A 25,222-nucleotide genomic window follows, 5' to 3' on the forward strand; every position below is an offset into this window, starting at 1 on the left:
CGACCTAGGCCGGCCTATGCTGGCCTCCTCCGACCCCTTCCAGCCTCTTCCGACCTTCACTGGCCTCTGATGACCTCTTATGACTTCTGCCGAACTCTACAGAACTCCTCTGAACTCTGCTGAATTCTGTTAATCTTTGTTAATCTCTGTAAACTTTTGCCGACCTCTGTCGAATCTTGATGAGATCTGATGACGTCTACTGACCATTGCCCACCTTTGCTGGACTCTTCCGAACTCTACTGACCACTTTAAACCACTTCTGAGCTCTGCAGAACTCTACCAAGCTCTGCTGATCTCCCTTAACCTCTCTTGGCCTCTCTTGGCCTCTCTTTTTCATTCGTTGGGCTATATCGTGTCCACGTCAATACGTGATAGCACAGCACAATCTCCACGATGTGTCCCCAATACATGATAGTTAAAACGTACGTGGGAAAACACTTTCAATTAATCATATCCACACTATAAGAGCAAAGATGATGCGAGAGAATGTAAGGCTGGCATATATCACCTGAACCCCGCCCGTCGAGCAACGCGACGCAAGTCTGCTATCTTACTTGCAATGACAGACTTTTCCGAGCGCTCACGGCCAGGTGGAAAGAGATATGACGGTCGAGTTCTGTTCGCACTCTGGGCAGCAGGACGACTCTTGCTGACCTCTGCTGACCTCTGCTGACTGGCAGAGGAGCGAGAGGGCAACCAGTCGCTGGTGTCTGAAAACGCTCGGCAGGCTGAACGCAATCGCCGCATCTGCTGCGGCCTGCTCATCCTGTTGGCCACGCTCGTGCTGGTGGCCATCTGTGTTGGCGTTCTCGTCACAGAATGTGAGTGGTGGTGCGATGCTCAGAGACAGATAGTTTCGTTTTGAAATGGTTCACAGGGGTGTCCCTTTTTAAAATCGGTTTGGGGGCTGAGCCAATGAAGTTGAGCTAACGTGCCCCCAAATCCTGATTTCTCCCCGGAATTCACCCACTTTAATTTGCGTCCTTGATGGAAAGACGAAGGTTAAAAAAATGGTCGGGTAAAAAAGAAGAATTCAAAGGATGAACTTCCATTTTAAACCGATCTGGTGGTGATGTGTGATGGTGATGTTGTCATTACCAGTAATGCGTTAAGGTTCCTCGCGTACCACCAATTCGACACTTGCTGCATTTTATTGGCCCGGTGTTCTCTCTTTTGTCCATACGAATAGGGATGGGGGTGGAGTGTGTGGTCAGAGGCACTGAGCAGGCTCAATTCAGCACGAGGGGGGATTAGAATCAGGCCCCTGAAAGAATACAAAGTGACACTCATGCCAGTGACTCGCCTTGCCGAAAATGTGACATTAAAAACGGCCTTTAAGTGAAGCAGCACGGGGTGAAGGTGCTTTCCTCTGTTATGATGTCTCATTTACATGTCATATACAGTGGATTTGGATTCCGTATGTGAGGTTGTCCAGTTGCTGTGTAGTTCTGACTAAATTCAGACCATTTGCATCGAATTACTTCGAGTTTAGGGATCGTTTAGTCCGGAGATGGGTGAAAGCGTGCGGTACGATTTAGCTTCGAGCCTGATGTTGATATGGCATTCCAGTAAAACGAAAAAGCGCGTCTCACCGAACCTCGACGACTGACGCCGAGCACCTGAAAACCGGCGCTGCCATCAACCCGCCACCTGGCGACACATCGCCACTGCCATCTACCGACCAAGTGGTACACTTCCCGCTCCCGTCCGCCGCGACGACCACTGAGAGCCCGGAGACGCACAAAACGACTGCTGACAAGTCACCGATTGCAACTGGAGGACCGACGACGCACCAAATGGTTGACGATGCGTTGAAGGTAGCCACAAGTGGTCGCGAAGCAGTGGCTAACCAGCGCGCGGGCGGCGCGACCTCCGCGACCGCCGGGGGTCCGCTGTACGCGCCCGAGGTGACCACCGGGGGGACCAGCGAGCGGACCACGACTGGCGTCGACCACCGGCCGGTGGGCGGCTGGGTGCCCGGCGACACTGACATCCCTCTGATGTCCAGCAGACCGCCCTGGCTACTTCCGCAGGCGACGGCCGACCAGCGGCGGTCTCACTCGCCAGCCGCCAATGAGAACCGCGATGCCATACTAATAGCCGATCAAAAACGCGGCGATGCGCCGTCAACCAGTGGGAAACATAGCGATGCATTTACAGCCAATCAGAGCCATGCCCACAACCGCACAGCCAATCAAACCTTCGACGATGCCCCGGAAGCCAATCAGCAACAGCCGCCGAGTAACGCGACGACCAGCCCGGCGGCAGGAGGCACGGAGCGCACGGAGCGGGACACAGAACGGCGCGGGCCTGAGGTCACTCGGCTCCTGGCCGGCCCGGAGCTGTCCCCCAGCATCGGTCGGCCGGCTACCATCGATGGGCCTGTTGCTGTCAAGGACGATGGGCTGCACCTGCCCGGACTGCCGGTTGCCGCTGTGGCTTACAGCTCGGAGCCCGATTGGCTGCCGCTGCACTTGCGCCCGCCAGCGCAGATGTTGGGCGACGTGGTGGCGCCTAAAAGCCGGAGGGGTGAGTGTCGCTTTGAAGAGAAGTTCATTAGTAATGCTGTCAAACATGCCACTGGCTGCACCCGTTCTGGCGTTGCGTAAATCAGTGTTGTATGCCTTTTTTACCACACTTTTGCGGGACTTCCGGTGCTCCAGCCCTGAAATTGCCGTGTTGCGTTTTGTGGGCTTTTGTCATGCACAGATCCCATTTTCAGCTGCATATTTACCTGCGAGGTCTCTTCTTCAACGCCGCGGTGTCTGCGTCGCGCCCCATTCGGTCAGGTGCTGTTGCGTGGCTCCCCGCTGCTGAGCGCCGTCAGCCCCTCAGTGGTGCCCACTCAGACCGCCTGCTGCAGGCGCCTCCTGCTTCGGCCCGCGCTCCATGGTCTGCCCCGGCCAACCGAACCTGTGCGCCGTGCGCTGCGACAGCGTCGTCGAATGCGCCGACATTTCGGACGAGCGGAACTGCGCATGCGCAGACCGGCTGGCGCCCAGTCTGCAGTGCGATGGTTACTTCGATTGCCCCGACGAGAGCGACGAGTCTGCATGCGACGGTGGGTGGCGAATTCCTTCCCTCCCTGTGATATGCACACCAAGCGTGGTCTGTGTGGAGAGCACGGTGTCCTCGGCTGGCTCCCTTGTGGCTAGTGGCTTGAGTTTGGATTCCTTTTGACGTCTTGTTTGTTCCATGTTAAATTGTGGTGACAACCTTTAGATGTCCATTTTAGACATTTGGGCGGCTACGTCTCGCCGTTCTGAAACCATCGCGGAAAAACCTTTGAGGGGTCAATTTGACCCCCACCCGAGAGCGTGTTAAGATTAATTTAAGGGTTTTGGCTAGCCGACCGGACTTCGTTGGTGTAGACGGTTGTTGCAATAACAAAGATTCTTTATTCTCATGTTTTTTTCCCGAGGAATAAGGCTAATGCTACTGTCTTATTCATGTGTTTATTGTAAGGTCTCACGAAATCAATGGGTAAAAGAATGCGTTTTTTGACGCTGCATAGTTGATTTAGGTTATACGTCGATTTCGCCCACGAAATGAGGAATAGCGAAACCCATAATTTTGCTTCTGGGATTATCATATATTTATAAAAATACAAAAAAACGGCTCCACTGAACCTCACCGATGGCAACTTGTGATATAGCCTGTCACCCAGCCCATGTCCGAATCTGTAACTGAGTGTTTGACCTAACTGATGGCCTAACTCATGACCTTCTGATGACCTTCCCCATCAACTACCCACGATATTTCCCGTGAACCTTGATCTTGACCTTGCACGTGAAATAACGGGTGTCAGCCTGTTGCGTAACTTTCCACGGAACCCGTTATCTGAGCCGTCACCTAACCCACGAACTGAAGACCAACCGATGTCTTACTGCCGACCTCATCCGTGGCTGAAATGATAGCCCAACTGGTGATCTGGCCATTGATCAGCGGTATGATCTGAAACCTTGTCCGAGACCTGACGTGCGTGCTACCCGACCACTTAGCTATGACCTGAGCGGTAGCCCAAGCTCTGACCTGACCTGGACCTCGCTCTGACCTGGCCCTGACCTGGATCTGACCTGGCTCTGACCTGGCTCTGACCTGGCTCTGACCTGGCTCTGACCTGGCTCTGACCTGACTCTGACCTGGCTCTGACCTGGCTCTGACCTGGCCCTGACCTGGCCCTGACCTGGCCCTGACCTGGCCCTGACCTGGCCCTGACCTGGCCCTGACCTGGCTCTGACCTGACTCTGACCTGATCCGGCCGGCAGGCTGCGCCGTGGACGAGTTCTCGTGCTCGTCCCATCCAGAGCTGGGGGGACGCTGCGTGCCACGCCGACTGCGCTGTGACGGCAAGGAGGACTGTACCAACGGCCGAGATGAGCAGGCCTGCCTCCATCTCAGCAGTGACGTCACGCCTCGACAGGTGACGGTTAGCCGTCACAATCGACATGTGACGTTGCACTGCAACGCACCGTAATGTGACGTCACAGTTAAGGATGTCATGTCCCGTCGAAGTGTGCAACGTCACGCTCTGGCACGTGACGCCATATTCAGGCAGTCGGCACCACATTCAACAGGTGATATCGCGCCCAAACACGCAATATGTGCAACACGCCTGATGTGATGTCGCAGCTGCCGTTGACGTCACATGGTTTCGTCATGTTGCATGTCACATCACATCACATCATAAGCTGCGTGCACACATGATTACGTTGATAACACTATAGATAGTGCGCTTAAGGTGCAACCAACGGGTTTTTGGCAATATCTGTCGGTCGCCAGGCGTAGGGGGCGTGCGATGGCAGGATACACATATGGCCACGGCATTGCAGTAGGGGTCGTTACCAAAAAACCGTGAGATTCGCCAGAATTGGATTTCGGGGGAGACTGGCTGACACTCAAATTTATGCCGGGGGATTCGCTGGTATTAGGGCTAAAGGGAAGCTCTCAGGAGGGGGGGGGGGGGGGGGCGATAGCATCGTTCATATATGCCACATTCCTGAAGAGAACGCTTATGAAATACCATGTTTAATGCACGTGATATTTACTCATAAGAAAGATGACGATTTGAGCTTGCACGCATCACACATCGGGGCATGTATCACGCTCTCATAATCAACCATGACTAGCCATGTACGTTTGGGCTTGGTCGCCGGCACTTTATAAGAACAGATTTACTTATCTTCCTGCCTGGGTGGAAAATCACCACGGGCAATATGCCTTGACATGTGATGCGTGCTACCTTCAAATCGTTCACATGTATGAGTGATGCCTTACACGTGCCTGTGATGTGATGCCTGTGTAATTGAAATCGTTTGCATGCATAATTGATGCGTGATACGTGATCCCTGTTTTCTTGAACTCGCTTGTATTTTTGAATGGAGCGTGATGTGTGACGCCTGTTTACTTGCATCCGTTTCCATGCACACATGTCCCTATCCACATCCTTGCAGGTGTACCCCCTGGTGGTCAACTACGGATTCATGCATCGTCAAATATCCGGCAAATGGCTTCCTGTATGCTACAACGGCCAAGACATGCAGCTCTACGCCATTGAAGTTTGCGAGCAGATTGTCGGGAGGTACACCATGTGAGTATTGTGTCCATTTCGGAAAAGAATTTACGGGATTAATACCGAATAAAATCACGTCAGTTTTTAACAAGCATGTGATCCATACGAATTTCATGAGGTGCGTTGGCAACTGCCTTTAATATCTCAAACGCCAAACATATGTTGTTTCCAATGCTACGGGAACATGGCTCGTGCGACAGCTTGATAGGCATCGCAATTGTTTTGCCTGAGGTAGAAACACTGGATGGTTGACGCTGCAGCAGATTGTAGGCCACTTATCTGGAAAAACCAATGCGATGCAGTGAATGTGAGCACGGTCGTTTTCCAAATGTCTGTAGTTGCGTATGTATTGTTACGACAATGCCCTGGGTCGCCTTGCTAAAGGACTGCATTGCCAAGTTTAGTGCGGCGCACTGCATCCGGTGAAATGTCGCCCACCATGTCTTGTCCGCTCGGGGAAAGAGCTGCTCCGCAGCCTTGCACCATCACCTGTAAGGCACGCCGTTGCGTTGCGCACGTTTGCCTCTTGGTGTGCTGCCATTAACACTCAGTCGTGGATGGATCCGTAAACATTGATGTGCAAGCCAATCCAACTTTTTTGCACAATCTGTATGCCTAAAACTTTATTTTACGATACTGAAAGTCCCAGCCATCTGGATGGAGGAGGGGGGGGGGGGGGGGCAGTCCCAAAGCACGCAATGACAGCATGTTCCCGCTACGCTCCAGTACCGCAGTCTGCAGTGACCGAGTCATCCCACGGCGTTTCAGTGATCACCAGTAACCTAGCACGCCTTCGCTGCTCTAGTGATCACCTTTGCGCGAGTGCCCCACGTGGCTGCAGTGCCACCACAGTGCCCCGGCCAATGCCCTCAGCGCTGTTCTTTGCCGCAGCGGCACGGCTTCGTCCGGGCCGCGCACGTACCGGCCGGGCTACGACGGACCGTTCGCCGAGCTGGGCGGGACGTTCTCCGAGGTGGCCGGGTGCCGGACCGGCTCGGCCGTGTTCGTCAAGTGCCCGCCGCCAGAGTGTGGCCACAGCGCGGGGCAGCAGACCTCCGGCAGGTCACGGGAGCCGCGCAGCCAGGTCAGCCAGCTCACAAAGGTCACGAATCAGGCTGAAGCGCTCACGCTGAGGCCTTACCAACGGCCCTTAGATGATCCTGATGTGAGGGGCCTTTCAATAACTCCCGCGTCACGGACGGGCTCTGGAATCCCATCTCGTTTTTCTTGATTTGGATCTAAAAAACAACTATCGCCGTTGACAACACGCGCCTTGGTCATGTGCCCAGTAGTTTCAAACTGATGAAACCCTTAGGGATTAAACCGTTGGAAAAGCTTACAAGTTTTTTTGTCCGGTTGCGACCCGCGGGTAGATAATGCTGACTCAGAAAAGCAGCTTCTCGATCTAAATAAATCTAAACCAAGTAAAATATCCATAATTTCCTCATAATTTACGCCAAGGCTTACTTTTATCGCAACAAAATATTTGCAGAAACTTGACAGTGTAAATAAAAAAATTGTTGCAGAAAGACACTGAAAGTTCGTGAACTGCTCTCAGAAAGACGCTACCGAAAACAAATCCCGAGCAGTTTTTGTCGTTCTTAATGCATGCCTCTAAGCCATGAGTTTTTGGCGGCCACAATCACTTTTTGTCAGCAAAGTGACCGCAGCTATCGATCACCACTATGGTACACACATATGCACAAATACGCAACACAACTGTTAGCAATACACAACTTTCGTCCTCACAACGCTCAAAACTTACCACTTATGCCATTTTTAGTCCTCCAACCATGAGATAAGGTCTCAAAACGTTAGAATGTACAGAGGTAGACGATCATGCAAGTGATTTTGTTTGAATAATCTTTTGTCTCATCGATACTGCTACGCCCAGAGCTCTGGCCGTCAAACGAAACGCCAAGGAGTCTATTAATGCGGAATCGGCAGCCGCTTTCAATGGAACATGCTAAAAGGAAGATATTCTGCCAAGACAGTAATTATTATATATTATACATATATGTGTGTATTTATATATTTATTATATATATATATATATATATATATATAATTTTCCGAACAGCTATACATACTTTACGTGACACTGATCCGAGCACTGTCGTTGATCGTGGGATTGTACATACCTTACATGACACCGATCCGAGTACTGTCGTTGATCGTGGGATTGTACATACTTTACGTGACACCGATCCGAGTACTGTCGTTACTCGTGGGATTGCATCACGCAACAATTTTCAGCATCCATGCAGAAAGCGTGGCACTAGACTACCAAGCTATATGCATTGTCTCAGGCAGCCTTCTGTCAAACGCATTCGGGTAACAGACCAGACCATCAAATAGCTCACTGGCGCAGCGATCTTAATATTTAGTTGACTAGGCCAGGATGTACTTTTGGAGATGTGCCCACATCAAATCGTCGTAAGAACAGGGGTCATCCCCCATTGTTCTTGGAGAATGGAGCATTTCCTGATCAGTTAAGAGCATCAAAATGCAACTTTGACAAGATAAGTTGTGAATCGCTTTTAGAAGTTCTGACTTCATGCGAAAAAGGTCCATGGATTACAAAGGGGGTTGATGGCAGAGGGGGCGACCCCCGCAACTTTGGCAAAGAGAAACTAGTCCCATGGCCTTGCACGGAAAGAAACTGTTTGGATACCAACTTTTCTCATAATCCTTAAGGGCTTTCGCCGCTAGCACAGTTATGCAGTTTGCTGGCATAATCCTCGTTCTCAAGCATGTGCAATGACATAAGGGTGGTAAAGCGGTCCGCCGGGACGCATTCTCGGCTCTGTGTGTGTACATACTTTTGGCCAACACATGCATGCACGTCCTACACATTGGCTCGCGTGAGAGACAAGAAATGACGAAGGTGTGAAGTGGTAACATAATTTACATTAACACGGCCCGTGACCTTCGCGAATCCAAGCGACGGCGAGATCATGTGGGGCCAAATGTAGCGGTGAGCAGGGATGGCTTGCCAATGAACACAAACTCGGATTCCGCGGCCTGTCACGCCCTCCTCCCACAGCCGGAGTGGTTGGCCGCCGCTGAGACCCGTCTGACCGTGGGGCAAGAGCTGACCTTCGACGCGGCCGACTTCGACCTGCAGACTCCGCCGCCGCCGCCGAGGCTGCCGCCGCCGCCCGCGGACATACCGGAGGACGTGGAGGTGTTCCAGCCGGTCGTGAGGCGGGGGCACCGCGGCGAGCGGCCGCCGGGGCCGGCGGCACGCGACCACGACGGTCGGATCGTGGGCGGCGCTCGCAGCGCGCCCGGCCGCTGGCCCTGGCTGGTGGCCATCTACAGGGACGGCGTGTTCAGCTGCGGCGGCAGCGTGCTCACCGCCCGCTGGGTGTTGTCGGCCGCCCACTGCTTCCAGAGGTGGGCACCCATCGCTGTCACAGGCTGAGATCACTACGACAAGGGGTGAAAGCAGATGGCTCCGGCGCTGAGAACACCGCGTTAAAGTGTGAAAGCATGCAGCTCCGGACGCTGAGAACACTGCGCAGAGGAGTGGTAGTACATAGCTCCGGGCGCTAAGAACACTGCGTGGAGGAGTAATAGCACGCGGTTGCGGGAACAGAGGGGGGGGGGGGGGCTCATTACTTTGAGCCTTGGTGAAACATCGCTTCGATGTGAGAACTTCCCGGCTTAAGATGCAGGCACACAGCGCTTCCGGATTGAGAATTTGCTGCTCAGGGGTCGGAAACACGAGCTCGGGAGCCAGATACACTCCTTGCAGTGGTGGGAGCTCTGCCCGTGGGGATGAAAAACGTGTTTCAGTCACTACGAACACCGTTTCCATGGACGAGAACATTGCCATGTTTCAAAGGCAGCGAGCTGCTCCTGGTGGTCAAGACTAAGACCAATGCTTTGGATGGTGGGGACACCATTATGAGAGGAGAGGACTCTGCTTTCAGTTGTGAAATCGCTTGGCGTGGTGAAAGCGCTCCACTGTCATCCTCCAGCTGTCGATGGAGGGCAGCAGCGTTTCGATGAGCGAAAGCTGTAAGCATCAACATTCTGATATCTGCCATCGTGCTTACAAACTTTACAAGATTTTCATGACTGAGTCGCTGAGAACGTTGGTGTTTTCAGGTTCGAGAGATACCGGTACGAGATTCAGGCTGGCATGCTTCGCAGGCAGAGCTTCGCTCCATACGAACAGTCTCGCTTCGCAAGTCACATCATCATCCATCCGGACTACAACAGGTACCGGATCAGGCTAAAACGACGCTTTCTTATCAGCAAAACAAGGCCTTAAGACATACGTATTACATCGACAGTTGTCAGTGTTTGATATACTAGGCGGTATTGGCTAAACGACGTTATCAATAAACATTGCCTATATAGTCCAAATTAACAGTATAAGCTGTGTTTATCCGTGATAGAAATGCAGCAAGCTCCTCACCGTGCAATGAAGGTTGATATCTGTTAGTTGACAACTAACTCATAAAACAACGATCCTCTTTGCATTATTACGCCCCTTGGAAGGAGACAGACGACAAGAAACCTTGGAGTGTGTGTTGAATTGTCTTACCCTCTTGCAACACTTTCTTGCGTGGTAGCACGGTTTAAGGCGGTGGTCTTTTCAGTGTTGATTGTACATGACACATAATCGGAATGCAATGGGATCTTTATTTAAGGACGCGGCACTGACGCTCTCTTACGCTGCAAGCTGATGACCACTACTTAAAAATACAATCGTTTGCGTGATAAAAGTGTGTATATTAGAACATTGCGATCACCGCACCAAGACCCAGCAATGCTTTCATTGTCACGGCTTTCTCTGCATGGCTTCCACGTCACCGCGTCTCGTTATGGCTTCGTCATGCCGGGGCCGCAGGCGGATCTACTCGAACGACCTAGCGTTGGTGCGGCTGTCGCGGCCGCTGGCGCTGACCCAGTGGAGCGCGCCCGCCTGCCTGCCCGAGGCCACCGACGTCCTGGCGCCGGGCACGCGCTGCACGGTGGTCGGCTGGGGCCAAGTCGATCAGGGCGGCCCCGAGGGTAGGTGACTGTCGATAGGAACGGCACCAAAGGTGAGTGACGGCCAACCAGGTCAGCTGGGACAGGCCGGAGGGTAGGTGGCGCACTCCACATGGTGGCAGACTCCTCCGGGTGATGCACGCGGCGAGGCAATGTGCACAATGCACGAAGCCGCAGCGCACCCACGCCAGAGGAGCATGGTGGATGAATGGCATTCGAACAGCTATTTTGGGTGATGCCAAGTCATCGTCTGAACCGTAGGGGGCAACGGGGATTTAGCTGTAGCGATTCCTTGGATATCAAGAAACCCCATCACATGCCCTGAGATGAAAGACGGCAGGTGATTGTGGACCAGACCAGCCAGGGATATCCTGGGTGTAGGTGACTATAGTCAGGCATTAGCGACAGAATGGTGCTCACTAAGCCTCATCTCATATTTTGTTCTATAGAAGTGTCTGTCTTTGCTGCATGCGAACGTTCGCTGTGAAATGCCATGTGTCTGCCGCGTGTCTGCGACGTGTCTGCGGCGTATCTGCCGCGTGTCTGCCGCGTGGCTGCCGTGTGTCTGCCGTGTGAATGGAAAGTTTAGGTTCGGCTTCCACTATTCGAGACTTTCACGGCTGGTTTTCCTTCACAGCGGTGAGCGGTAACACTAATGACCGTCGCTGTTACAAGCGTTAATAAACAGGCCAGGAGCAACTAAAAGGACATTTATGAGATCGCAAATGTGTCACTCAGCTTCTGTTTGCACATTGGATGCTCAGGGATTGCGCCACGCTGATGTTCGGTGCCCCTGATGATTGCCATCTGTCCTGGGGTGCAGTCGATGACATGATGGAGGTGGAGCTGCCGGTGCTGTCCTACTGCCCCGAACGCTACGACAACATCACCATCGAGATCTGCGCCGGGCCCCTGGAGGGCGGCAAGGACTCCTGTCAGGGCGACAGCGGCGGGCCCCTGCTCTGCAGGTAAGGCTCGCTGCCGCCACGTCCGTACCCCCACCAGGGTCGCGCCTCCCCACCGATTTGTACCCCCCCCCCTCGTTATTACGCACTCGCAATGTTGCAAGTTCGTGGTCTTGCAGCCGCACTGTTTCCAACTCCACGATAGCGTCAGTTCCAATCCAACGGCAAGACCGTGAGACTGCGGGTCGGTGTTAAGCGGCCTTAAGCGTTGTTGGGTGTTCGGTTCATCGGTGTTCAGCGGGTTAACGGTTGATAAGTGCCGTGAGATTTTCAACAGTACACACAGATCCCGGAGCCTACAAAAGCGCATCACTTTGTACCGTCTTAGTCCTCACACCCCATGGGCCGGCCGTCGCCAGCCTAGGTCACCCTGATCGGTCAACGCCACCTGGGGTCGACGCCCAGCCGTTAACGGCTTACTGCTCGGTGTTGTTATGAGACGACGGCATGTCAGGATATTTTCGGTGAAGTTTTGTGCGTTTCTGTTTGCCAACAGTGTTACTGACCAGGAAAGCTTTGCGAAATTGTGCGAGGCCTAGTGAAAAATTCCTCCGCCTCATTACGGTCTGTGAAACCGGGGAAAATCTGCAGCATCCGCCATTGTTGCAACAGCTGGGCTTAATAAACTGGTTTAGAATGTAAGACGTGCCACAACCTCGGCTTAAATTCTTGCAGCCTATGATGACCTTGCAACATCGTGTGACCTAATGTGACCTTGCATGGCATGTCACGCGATGTTTGGCGCCGCCAGGTCGGCAGACGGCCGGTGGAAGCAGCACGGCATCGTGTCCCACGGGCGCGGCTGCGCGCTGCGTAACTCCCCGGGCGTGTACACGCGGGTCTCCTACTTTCGGCACTGGATCGACCGGTTCACAGGTGCAATTGGCGCGGGGGGGAGGGGGGGGGCACGGGTCTGATCTTTCGTGTCGCCGGCTACGTTATGTTTGGTATGCTTGAGGTTTAATCGGTAAAGAACATCGTCGGGATGACTCAGTGTGGTCGTTTGTCATCTTGGATTGCTGTTTTATGTCTGCAGAGTTGTACCCTAGCATCAGTTTTCAGACGGCTTGGAGATGGAGCGTATCTCACGATGCTTTGTTGATTACTGCATGCAATTGATGGTCGTTCAAAAGTCAGCCATTGCTGTAGAGTACAAGAGTGACAGGGTGTCCCAGGCAGCAGGGTGTCCCGGTTAGTGACGGGCTACCAACTGATTACTTCACGACGGAGGCTGTCGGTACCAATTTTTTAGAACTTGGTGACAATCAAAATGTTGACTCGGTATCAGTAAACAAAATCTTGCCCAACGCAAACATCGTGAAGGAAAATATTTGCAATTGAGGGGTGGCCTCGTGTAGTTTGAGCGGGCACTGGACATTAACATCAGTGAAATGTTGACGAAAATATTTGCACCAAGTAGCAAGTCATGCGGGTCAGATGGTACGGGCTGTACTTGCGAGCCACGCCCGGAGATGCTGTGCGAGAGTGTGTGATTTTAGCCAATTGACTTCAGTTATATCTGGGAATCGTGCTCCCAAACGCCAGTTATAAGCGATTCTATCAATATATTTTTATTGGAGTGGTCGCCGCGTGGCTTATGAAATTATTTTATTCGAATGGCATTACTATATCGTCATGCATGCCAAAGTGACCTTGACGTACTCTAGGCTCCCATCTCCGCGGGCGTAAACCTCAGAAACTAGAGGAGCCTGGGCTTTAAGAACGAAGGGCTGTAAACCGTACCGAGTGATCTTCAAGATGGCTACTTCAGTTCAAAACCCCATGGAACTGTAGAGCACTCCGTTTAATGGTATGCATTTCAGCAAAATCGCATGGATACAGTTTCACTGACTACTGGACTTCTGATCGCCGGCGATATCTTTAGGCCATAGCTTTTAATATGTGGGGAAACAAGATTCACCGCCGTGATTACCATGCCGAATGTTATTTATGCAATAAATTTGTGAACCCGTGGGTACTGATTCGGGCGCGCGCAGAATGTTAGAGAAACATTGCGCTATATTTAAGCTGTTCATCCAGTTCTTGGCATGCGCTTCATCCAAGAGCGCCTCCGGCAGAAGAGTGTGCTGTTTGGGTGACCTGACAGCACGTCTGGCCGCTCGCCAGCCGTGGACACTGCCGGCGCCGACCGGTTTCCGAAGCAGCGCTGCCCGACGCGACTGTGCCACCTGAGAGGCGGCATGTGCCTGACCGAGTCCCAGTTGTGCAACCAGCAAGTGGACTGCCTGGGCGCCGAGGATGAAAGGTGATGGCCAGCCAGGGGGGGGGGGGAGGTCGGGGGGGGGGGGGGGGGGCGGGCCGACGAACTGGGCTGAGATGGACGGGGAGGGGCCAGGGAGAGGAAAGCCGAAGTATGGTCCAGATGATGGGTGGTCCCTTACTGAGCTAGTCTACAAAACAGCAATAAATGGACGGTCTATAAGTCTAAGGAATCCAACTATGTTAGCATGACACCTTAAGCCCATTTGGTGGCATTCCAGATGAGTCTAACTTTCATGATTGGCAGCGAACAGTCGCAGTTTTGGCTTCCCGGTGCAGGGAGCGGCACTACCAACAATTTTGGCACATCATGTAGTAGTATAGGACTGATCTTATTTTAGCCAAGATGGTGTTTGGTCATTGAGCTCATGACCCACTGACCTAGTAAATGACACATGTGCTTGAAAACCAGCATTCCGTGTTGATTTGAAAAATTTTATTCACCGTTAATGATCGGCAGAAAAAAACAATGCCGCTAAAAATTATGATGCCTTTCAGGATGACAAAACTAAGTGACATGACAGGGCGTGGGAGAGTGTCGAAAAAGTACAATGGATGCATCACCGCTATGTTAAACTTATTCGACACTGGCCTCGCCATGTGACGACATGTGGTTGTGACGTTACGCCTCGCCATGTGGTTGTGGCGATATCGTAAAGGTCATCGAAATATTTGAAATGATTTGAAAGTGGTTTGCGGAAAGCCGTCGTGAAGACGGCTGCTGTTTCTGCACGACGGCTAGCATGACTCCAACCGGCAGATTCTGCGGACCAGGCGGCGAGGAGATCTTGCCCGTGTCGACGCCGGCCAGCCCGCCCGTGTCCAACGCCACTATATCCTCGGCCACCGCAGACGGTGAGGAGGTGGGCCTGCCGGCCCGGTGCCGTCTGTGACGATCTTCCACCGACAGCTGGACACGAGGGGACCGCCCAGCGTCGTGACTAGCGCCACCTGTCCGGCGACCGTCGGGCTTCCGTCCAATCCCGAGCGACAAGTGTGGTTTTTACTTCCGTATGCATCTGTGCCACGCAGTAGGGTCCCTGCTTTGTTTTGTCAGTGTTGGAAAAGGATACCGTGCCACTTAACAGCCCCCACTCCGCGAGTCACAGCGAGGCACACGGCCTGGCATAACTGCACGGGCACATCGGGCGATGTGCCTCGCACCGAACGACCCGAGATGAAATAGCTTCGCGCGTCGAGTAACTGCACTGAACAATCCCTGGTCAAATCAACTATTTGGTGATGGAACACCGATTCGAACGTGAACTTCTGTCTCCCAACACCTTATGGACAACGCTGTGTGAATTATCTGATCGGAGCTATCTTGTCGGTGTGTCTTATCCGCCGCGATCTCCCGACAGGCACTGAGGCTTTCGCGCCAACTGGATCAGTGGTGCGTTCTTAAGTTTTGGACAACATTTGGGTCTCTTGAGTGCGAGGTACACAGCCTAGTGTAAAACCAGACTTGGTTTCAGGCGCCGATGAGGTTTTCGGCCCGCCGGACGTGCCGACTCCCCGGCCGACATCCGCGGCCGGCGCAACACCCCCCGCTGTCTCCAACGGCTCGGCGGCAGCCCTATGTGCGGACGACGAGTTTAAATGTATCAGGTAATCCAACACACTAGGTGGAACATGCCTGGGCTTTCTTGCCTTGCCTGATTTACTAAAGCAGAATGTTACGATTGAACCAGACATGTGCCTAGGTCTCAAAGTTTTCGTGAAGAAATGGTGTCTGGTTCCGGAACTAGGGAGAACCTCGGAACCAAGCTGCCACTGAGCCGGAGTCCAGCTAAAACTCCGGAACTGCACCGGCGTTCAGCGAAGTCCAGCCGATACTCATGCCCTAGGCTGACATTAAGCCGAACTCCAGCAAAAACTCAGTGGATGGGGTTGCAATGAGATTAAAGGTAGCCAAAACGGGATCCAGCACTGAGTTTTGCAGAGAGAGACAACAGGAGTCAGAGTCCAGCGTAACACTAGGCTGAGAGATTCAGCAAAAAACTGCTACCCAGCCAGTGATGCAGTCAGAGATCTAGCAGGACTAGGATCCAGCCTGGTATTACGCTGATGATCCATGAAAACCCAAACAAGTACAGACTTCGAAAACCAGCAAGGACCACGATCCTTGTTCGAATTGCAGTCGAACCAATGCTTATCCATTGAGTGTACTTTCATGCAAGTGTTCTGGGCGGGCAAAACCAATCGAAGACGAAGAACACACCGATTAGAACCAGGGAGCAGGATCTGGTGCTTTGTGAGTAAATTTGTCCCAGTGAACGCGACGCTCGTCGTCGCAGCCTGTCATGGAGTGTCAGGTGCCTGCAGAGACGACGGGAACGCTTAGGGCCCATGGCACAGCCGAGGTTCGAACCGGAGCCCCCACGTGGGAGCCAAATACGTTAACCACTCCGGAAGTTTGTCCCTTGTGAGTGAACTAATGGGAAACCCAGCACCAAGACTTGTTGTTTGTGAGAAGCCAATGAAAATAAAAATGAGGCGCTAATCATTGTGAGTGGGTCGGTGAAAACCATGAACCAGGGCCAGGTGTTTGTGAAAAAACGGTAATAACCAGGACCATGGCCCGGTGTATGTGAAAAACCGATCTGACCATACACCGGGTATGTTGCGTAAAAACGAGTGGAAGCCAGGAACTAGTACCTCATGCTTGGGAAAGGACCAACGAGGACTAGGAACCGGGGTCCGGCGCCCGTAAAAGAACCAATTGAATCCAAAAACTGGAAGCCGTAGTTGCAAAACAAACTGAGGAATCCAGAAAAATGGCTTCGCTTTTAGGGCAAGTTGAAACCAGCAACCAGCGTTAGAAACCAGAAAGACGTCTGAGTAAGACAGATCCCTGCAGTCATCTGTCATCCACCGTTATTTTGGCCGCACTGTCCGCAGCCTGCCCCCTGTGTGCCGTAGTCTTAACCTGCTTAGGTCGTGCAGCTACCAGTCATTCACCGTTGTTTTGGCCACGCTGTCCACAGCCTGCCCCACTGTGTGCCGGAATCCCAGCGCTGCGACCTGCGCCCGCAATGCGGCGACTTCTCGGACGAAGCCTCCTGCACCCCGCTCGACTACCTGGTCCGACATGAGCAGGACCGGCTGTGTGACCATGAGGTGGACCTGGCAGACACGTCCGACGAAGAGTTCTGCTGTGAGCCTCCCCCCTCGCGGTCACTGGCGTGACCGCGTGATCCCCGCCGACAGCGCCACGACGGGCCACCGAGCGTGCTGGCGAACACCCTGGGGAAAGTTCCCTCATGTGAAGGTTCCTGGTGGTGGTGGGGTGGAGGGGGTGCCTGCTAGTGGCCTTATAGGTTGTAAAACACCGCCATTGGGTGGCTGGTTTCAGCACGCGCTCGGGTGGGGGTGAACTCGACCCCCCCCCCCCCGATAGCTTTTCCAGACTAATTTTCGGCCATAGTTTTCGGCCTTTCGGCGGCGCAGCTGCACTTAACTTTACACAGCTTTCAAGAATTGAATAGCAAATCTTTCGATTTAAAAAATTGCATGTACCTAGTAAGGTCACTGACTTATGGCAGGCCAGCCAGGTCCTGGTTGTCAGCGAAGGTCATTTCTAGGGAAACGCCCAATGTAATGCAACAACGGAGTGTTACACGAGGCCATACATAAGATAGGTAGTAGACCAAATTAATTTATAATTAACTATATTGACCTAATATCAGTTCTGAAGGCCAGAGCAAAGTCAAAGCTAGCTTGCTTTTTTACTGGAGGGCTTGGTTTTAGGCGATAGTGTCTGGTGATCATTTCAGGATTTGATTATGGCAGGAGCCGCAGCAGACATGATCCATGGACTTTTGAAAGATCTGCGTAGATCACTAGCCTGAAATGAACCGGGGCAACATTGTGTTTTAGCAACATCCGACCAACGTAATACCTAACGCTTATTCGAATGGGAAAACAGGAGCAATCTCGTAGTTGGTTTGGTCATTTTGACCTTCTGAAGGTCAACAAGGTCACTGACCTCATTTGCCTTATGCTTAGGGCCCGGTATCTAGCTTCGCGGTGGTTACATGAGCAGGTTTGAGGGCACTTGAGACACCTATCCGGAGTTTGACCTTGTTTGACTTTATTTGACCCCAAGGTCGTGACCTAGCAGCATCAAATTTTGACACAAGTTAGCTCACGTACAGACCAGTCCACCCTGTGCACTTGACGTCTCTAGCCATCTTAGTGTTTGAGATCTCAGGGGGTCAAATTGACCCTTACCCAAACGAAGGATATTAACCGGCCACCCGGGCGCATATGAACTTCGTGGCAATGCGGGCGGTTAAAGTATTGCATATCACCCGGCTGGCGTGTTAGTGTTTTGTGTTACTGGCACACGGGTATCGCTGAGTACTGCTAAGCACCACCACCCCGCAGGTCCCCGGAACCCGGACGACTATTACTGCCGGCACAGCCAGCGGACGATTCCCAGGCGCTGGTGCTGTGATCGCGACATCGACTGTGAATATGGCGAGGACGAGGCGGACTGCGGTGAGACAAATGACTGCGGAGCGGGCTGGCCGTGGTGAGACGTATGACTGCGGTGAGAGGGCCGGGGGAAGGGCGTGACTGGTGAGAGAACTGACGAGCTGGTGAGAGGAGTGACTGGCGATAAATGTGCAAATGTGGTAAATCATGACCGCAGCTGATGGCGACTGGGGTCAGACACCTGACCACGTGATTAGTAAAATGCACGATTAGTGACAGGCGGGCCTGCTGACGGGCACGGTGAGTGTGATGAGAGACGATGAGTGTGGTGAGAGGTGTTATTGTGCAAAGGGGTGGACTGTGGCAAGAGGTGCGACTTCATTGGGAGGCGTGATTGTGGTGGAGAATGGTATCTTTGTAACTTTGAAATTTATCTGCATTTCTGAATAAAATATTCTACTGTTCAACACCCAAATGTAAGGATATGAACCACATAACACCAATGCTATAACTGGACCGTTCATTTATCGTGAATGCTCAGCATTTCCAACATCATCACTTATTGTTTGAAAATAATAGCTCTCGCCGGACTTACGTTCGACTGACTGGCAAAGCTAGGCAGCGAGCAGATATTTGTACCCGACAAACGGTCACACCGGCCTTTCACGTGATTTGTTTCGCTCTGCAGTTGCCCTGGTTGGCAGCGACACGGACACGATCGAGCTGGACAGGATGGGCCGGCCGCTGAACCGACTGCGCGGGCTGGTGGCCATCAAATCAGAGTGGGTAGCCAGCGCACAGCTACTGCCGACGGAGGCCGTGGAAGGAAACGGCAGAACAGCTCATTGTGAAACGCTGTCTCATTGGAGGTGGCTGTGAACATCAACGGCTAGCGTCTAACGGTTGACAGGAACCGTTAGCAACGGCTGTTTCCGTGTTAACAACGTGTCATATGACATAACGAGAGAGCGCAATAACAGTGGAGTTGCGATTCGCGACTCGCACAGGACTCTTTTCTTAATGACGCCTCTACTTCATCCGCATGAAGAACCAAGACCAGATAAGCGCTGCACAAATTTTCTTCCTGCTATGGGGTGACATATTGGTGACGACAAAGGTGATGTCTAATCTCGTAAGTGTAAAGCTGACATCTTTGTTACTTTGCTTGCTTTATTTGTCAACTCTGTTGGCTCAAGTGACGTCGTGTTACTCGATGGCATGCCGCTATTAGGACATGATAATGTTAATTGTCTGTCACATGACATCAGACTATCGTTCATTGTAGAGATGTAGGTTAAGGAAGATATAGGTTTTCACCGCCTTGTTCACCGGTTTTTCAGTGCGCGTTCAATGTATTCTGGGCACGAGTGATTGTTTCTTTCTTAGCCCATTGTAGTCACTGACGCTGTTAACAAGTTATGCCGTTGGTGCATGACACAATTCTTGTTCAACTCGAAGCTTCCACAGCCATTCTTGACAGGTCCATGATAAAGTATTCGTCAGTGCTTTGGATTTCGAACAGCATTCATCGGAAAACAGATTCATGTCCGTCCATACAGCTCAGTTGGTTAAAGCTCCTGCCTTCCAATCCACCTATCCGGGGTGGGGTGGTTTCGGGTCGCCATATGCACTCGCAAGCTGCCCTTGGCTGGGATGGCCTGCAACCGGTGCTGGAGGCTACGCTGAAAGATGACGTCAGAGGGCAGAACGGATCGTGCCGAACATAGTGGCACGTTAACGTTCGTCCCCAAATTTTACCGCTGACCTGGCATTGCACGATCGATACTAAGATAGCTAGAGACAGTGGTCGCTGGCCAATTCATTGAAAATATGTGTAGTGTCTCGCTCCCTTGTATACCTACCTACCTATCTCGCTCCGCATCTCGCTACCTTGCTGAAAGCAATTCCCCAAGCCTTCCATTCAGGTTAACGCTGCGCTTCTTCCAGCTTCCACTCGGGCGCCGCGTGGTCCCCAATCTGCGCCGATCCTGACAGCTGGATGAGCAAATACTCTGACATCCTCTGCAACTACCTGCACCAGGGGTGAGCTCTCGATCTACCTGCACCAGTGGTGAGCTCGCGATCTACCTGCACCAGGGGTGAGCTCGCGATCTACCTGCACCAGGGGTGAGCTCGCGATCTACCTGCACCAACGGTGAGTTCCGGATCTACCTGCACAAAGGGCGAGCTCGAGATCTACCTGCACCAACGGTGAGCTCTCGATCTACCTGCACCAGGGGTGAGCTCGCGATCTACCTGCATCAACAGTGAGCTCTGGATCCGTGACGCCACCGCCAGACGTACCCTGACAGAGCCGGGAACGTCGGTACATAGCGATCTTGCCCGGACAGAAGGACGTAAGATCAGAAGACAGACAAATGGATATATAATACTGGACAGAGCATCTTCCAGAATAATACCGGACGGAAGATCTTCCAGCAGGGCGTGCCGTGGCAAACGTTGATCAAAGTTGTTTGCAGGTCAAAATTTGCTTTTGCAACAGATGATTCCCTCACGGCACCCAGAAACGGGTGACCAGGTGTGCCAGCCCGTCCGCCACGGCGCAAAAAATCGCACTTTGACACCCAAATTAGGAATGGAAAACTGAGAAGGCGCGGCACTCCCTGCTATGTAATACCGAGACACTTAACATATGCAAATAGAGAGAGAAACGAAAGTGGTCGGTTTCAAGCATGACAACTGACAAGACTAGCATACAAAATCACGTCAAGGTAATGTTATAAACTACGCATGAAGAATGCACTAAATAGCTTTGGGGCAGATCCGGCTTCCGTTCTGATCAAACGCCCGTCGGCACCCCTGTCAACGGATCAAAGCTTGCTTTGCAACGGATCAAAGCAAGCTTGTTGTGCATCGGGGGACGGGGTGTCGATTCGTAATACATTTGATGTTGCGTGTTACACGACATGTCTGTGATACATCAAACACGTATGTCGGTAACCCGTATGTCGGTAAGTTGTCAAGCAACGTCAGCAGTCTAGCTGTGTGTTTGCTGTGGATGGATTCCCACCATGGAACCAATAGCCTCGTGCATGAACAAGAGGTGTATTGTAGAGGAGAGGTGTAGAGGAATATTTCTGACCTAATTTTCTATTACGACCCAATTTCATCTGCGCGAGGGACGTGTATGCGGTGAGGTGCGTCATGTGCTTCCAATGGTGTTGCTCTGTAAATGGCTGTCGTGTGCCGCCTCCAGCACCGGCCGGGTTCCTGACCAGTCTGGCGTCCGTTCTCGGCTCGCCGTAACCCCGGCCACCGTGTGGCCGCAGGGTGGTGCTGAACGAGCGCTTCGTCTCCGCCGATGACGGGGACCGTACGCCCGTGTACCCGCTCGGGGAGGAGCTGTACACCTGCGAGGAGCTCCAGGACGATGGACGGGTGGCGCCCGGCATGACCGTCAAGGAGCATCTGATGCCGCGCACGCTTGACCACCCGTTGGTCCACCTCAACCACTTGCTAAACGGCCAAAAGGCAAGTGGGGTGGAATGGCGATGCCATAGCGGTTATCATGACTGGAAATGAATGAAATGAAATGAAATGACATGACATGAAACCATTTTCTCGGAACGTCAACATCACGTGCTAGAATATTTGTTAAGTAAATTATAATGTGAAACATACATTAAACATATCAAGATTTACATGTAGCGTGCTAGAAATAATAGAAATTTACTACCAATAGTTTGCATTGTTCCGAAAAGTATCCAAAAATTATTTCGAGTTTTATCGTCAATTCCACGCAACTGTTTACGTAATCAAGCGTTGTGGACCGTTCGGCCCATTGCGGGCAGTCCATCCTGAAACAAATATGCAATGGTTTGTACGTCCTCCGGCGGCTGTCGATCGTGTGGCTCTCTGTGGCGTCCAGCTGTGTTGCTGTGTCACCAGCTGGCCACTGGCCGCGCCGCCTGCACCGCCGTCGACCTCACCTGCGGCCCGGCGGCGGAGCCGAGCTGCGGTCACCGGCCGGCGCTCAAACAGCTCCGCGACACGCCCGGTCCCACCTCCGGTCAGTGGTGCCACGCCCCCTGGCCAGGCGTCGGTGGTGCCATACTCCCTGGCCGGGCGCCAGCGGTGTAGCACGCTCTCGCCCGGCGTCGGTGGTGCCACACTCCCTGGCCAGGCGTCGATGGTGCCCCACTCCCCGGCCAGGCGTCGGTGGTGCCCCACTCCCTGGCCAGGCGTCGGTTGTGCCACACTCCCTGACCCGGCTTCAGTGGTGCCGCACGCCCTGGCCCGGCTTCAGTAGTGCCTCACCTCCTGGCCAGGCGTCTGTGGTACCACACTCCCTGGCCGGGCGCCAGTGGTGCAGCACGCTCTGGCCCGCTGGCGTCATTGGCATAATGTTTGTCGGGTCAATAGTCACCAGTCAAGTAACCAGTGACTTCTTCACATCTTAGCGTTTGCCTCTCATCTAAGGGCCAGGTGGTGACCCCTTTCTGATGTGTGAACCACACGCCTAAAAATGTGCCTCGTGCCCCGACGTGTGCCACTTACGTCAGTGTGAATCTCGCAGATGTTTGGCCCAACAACGCGTTTCACGGTCCCAAAACACGATTTGTGTCCTTTACGCGAAGAGGTACTGTGACTATGTTGCGGCACTGGACCCTGTACCCGAACGTGTGAGCGTCGTACCCCAGCGTGTGCCCGTCAGTCCAATATGCTATCTGCACCCCGCGCCCCAGTTCATGAACCCCGTACCCCAGCGCGTAAGCTCCACACCCCTGTGCGTTGTCCCGCGCCACAGTATGTAACCCTACGCCCCAACGTCTTACTCCGTACCACAGTGCGTGCACCGTACCCAAGTGTTACGCCTCAGTGCCACCCTGCGCCTCAGTGCCACCCTGCGCCCCAGTGCCACCCTGCGCCCCAGTGCCACCCCGCGCCCCAGTGCGTGACCCCGCGTCCCGGTGCGTGACCCTGCGCCCCAGTGCCACCCTGCGCCCCAGTGCCACCCCGCGCCCCAGTGCCACCCCGCGCCCCAGTGCCACCCCGCGCCCCAGTGCGTGACCCCGCGTCCCGGTGCGTGACCCCGCGTCCCGGTGCGTGACCCCGCGCCCCAGTGCGTGACCCGCGTCCCAGGTGACCCGGACTGTCGGCAGGCTCCGGGGTATGGCCCATGTACGTCACCGTATACGTGGACGGTGCCGTGGTGACCGGAGCGACTCTCATCAGCCCCAGCTGGGTGATGACGTCATCCGAGGCGGTTGACCTTATCAGGTAACGCAGCCGACACGCGCATTCTTCCCATACCTCGATACAATCATTCCATAAGGCTCATCGCGAGTGATTCATCATAACAAAAATACCAAAGCTAGGCCTTACTCGTTGTTAATTGTGCAGGATATTCATTTATGGAGGTGTTGTGAACACAAATGCATAATCCCGAACAACTTACGCGACAGCGCTTGAATTGCTTGCTTTTCAGCTTATACACCGAAGTGTTATTGGTATTTGGCGTCACCTGATATGTATGGGTCTCAGGTATACGTTTTGGTAAAACCCGGTGTGCATGGGTCTCAAGCACACGTTTAGCATCACCTGGTGTGGGGGTATCTCGTGTATACGTTTGGCGTCACACGGCGTGATCAAGATCAAACACTTAGACGCTGGCAGATGTGTGACTGGGTCCCATGGTTGGGTCCAGGACACCATTGAGTTCTACCGTGAAATGATCATGGGATCGGATCTTTGGATCTTTTTGGGGTTACAGGCTCACATTTGGACACCAGTAGAGCTATTTTGAACGCGGTGTTTGCCTGTACGTTGTACGTACGTACGTTGGAGTACGTTTTGCCTTAACGTGCTATGCAAAGCCAACGTTTTAAAATGATGCTAGGTGCATAAGCTTTATCTGTGATAAATCTGCGCTAAAGCATACCTGACTGCACAGGGAACAGCCCATTCTGCGCAGCTGTCATCAATGCACCTGCATGTGTAAGGGGTAATGTGTAATGCATCCTCACCTTTCTCAGCCCCTCGTCCGACTACGTCGCCGTGCGGGCGGGCGAGCACCGGCGGCAGCTGTTCGCCACGCCCGCCCACCAGACGGTGCGCGTCGACTTCCGCTCCCGCGACGGTGACGTCACGCTGCTTCACCTGAGCCGGCCGCTGGCGCTGGGCGAGCACGCCTACCCGGCCTGCCTGCCGCCCGAGGACGGGTCAGTGGCGGGTTAGCCCGGCGGGCGGCAGGTTGGGGTTTCGTTCCCGGCGAGGGCCATGTGTCCGGTACAGCTGTTTTTTGCTCCGTGACATATGTTGTTTCCGTAGTATGAGAACAATGACATACAAGAGATATTATCGCACGCAGTAGGCATATTTTCAGTGTATAGCTACACGCAAGGAACATGAACTTACTGGATCTGCTTATTCCTCGTCGTTTTGCAGTCAAGACGTCTCGATACGCACCTCAAACGACAGGTAACTGCGTTTTCTGTCTGGTAGCCAACATCGCCTGTGCTAGCAGTCTTTGGTGACGGCTCTTCTTGCAGCCATGGCTGAGATATTACGCGCGCCCCAGGGCGACCGACCATAGCCCCTGCGCTGCTCTCCTCCTACACCCTGAGGGCGAAGTGTCGTGTGACTGCCGGCAGGAGCTCTGCTCTGAGGCACGTGGACTACTGCTTCGCTGTCGGCTGGGGTGGTGGCGCAGTGCAGGGTGTGAAGCTCCGCCTCGACCCCGTGTGCCCCGAGGATATGGTCTGCACCCTGCCGGCGCCCACAGCACGCTGCCAGGTGACCCCGGCAGTCGCAGGCTAGGCCTTGTGCCTGATGTCATCTGTGGGGTGCTGCCAAGTCAAATACTTGATCCATGGTGCTATTTTTGTGACTCAGCTGCATTCTTTTTGGAATAGCCAGCGGCCTCCATCGTTTTATCTCGTATAGCCTCCCCGTGCGATTTTCCATGTGACCGACCGGTGACCTTCCTGTGACCTGC

General features: G+C 53.3%; 1 protein-coding gene across 1 annotated transcript in view; it reads left to right on the forward strand.

The window, feature by feature from the left end:
- Window positions 1–25,222, forward strand: part of LOC119092151 (serine protease nudel) — a 35,675-nt gene that overhangs the window by 1,577 nt on the left and 8,876 nt on the right. Inside the window, exons 5-27 of the mRNA XM_037215127.1 lie at window positions 681–821; window positions 1,570–2,529; window positions 2,864–3,061; window positions 4,269–4,423; window positions 5,454–5,590; window positions 6,464–6,656; window positions 8,619–8,971; window positions 9,689–9,802; window positions 10,437–10,600; window positions 11,403–11,547; window positions 12,296–12,420; window positions 13,672–13,810; window positions 14,585–14,679; window positions 15,300–15,432; window positions 16,812–16,981; window positions 18,214–18,327; window positions 18,953–19,046; window positions 20,212–20,307; window positions 21,555–21,756; window positions 22,322–22,439; window positions 23,388–23,505; window positions 24,261–24,364; window positions 24,806–25,020. Coding sequence (XP_037071022.1) covers window positions 681–821; window positions 1,570–2,529; window positions 2,864–3,061; window positions 4,269–4,423; window positions 5,454–5,590; window positions 6,464–6,656; window positions 8,619–8,971; window positions 9,689–9,802; window positions 10,437–10,600; window positions 11,403–11,547; window positions 12,296–12,420; window positions 13,672–13,810; window positions 14,585–14,679; window positions 15,300–15,432; window positions 16,812–16,981; window positions 18,214–18,327; window positions 18,953–19,046; window positions 20,212–20,307; window positions 21,555–21,756; window positions 22,322–22,439; window positions 23,388–23,505; window positions 24,261–24,364; window positions 24,806–25,020 — 4,283 coding nt within the window. The remainder of the gene's footprint in view (window positions 1–680; window positions 822–1,569; window positions 2,530–2,863; window positions 3,062–4,268; window positions 4,424–5,453; window positions 5,591–6,463; window positions 6,657–8,618; window positions 8,972–9,688; window positions 9,803–10,436; window positions 10,601–11,402; window positions 11,548–12,295; window positions 12,421–13,671; window positions 13,811–14,584; window positions 14,680–15,299; window positions 15,433–16,811; window positions 16,982–18,213; window positions 18,328–18,952; window positions 19,047–20,211; window positions 20,308–21,554; window positions 21,757–22,321; window positions 22,440–23,387; window positions 23,506–24,260; window positions 24,365–24,805; window positions 25,021–25,222) is intronic.

Source organism: Pollicipes pollicipes, unplaced genomic scaffold, assembly GCF_011947565.3.
Source record: "Pollicipes pollicipes isolate AB1234 unplaced genomic scaffold, Ppol_2.1 Scaffold_3447;HRSCAF=4054_pilon_pilon_pilon, whole genome shotgun sequence".
In the NCBI taxonomy this organism is placed as follows: Eukaryota; Metazoa; Arthropoda; class Thecostraca; order Pollicipedomorpha; family Pollicipedidae; genus Pollicipes; species Pollicipes pollicipes.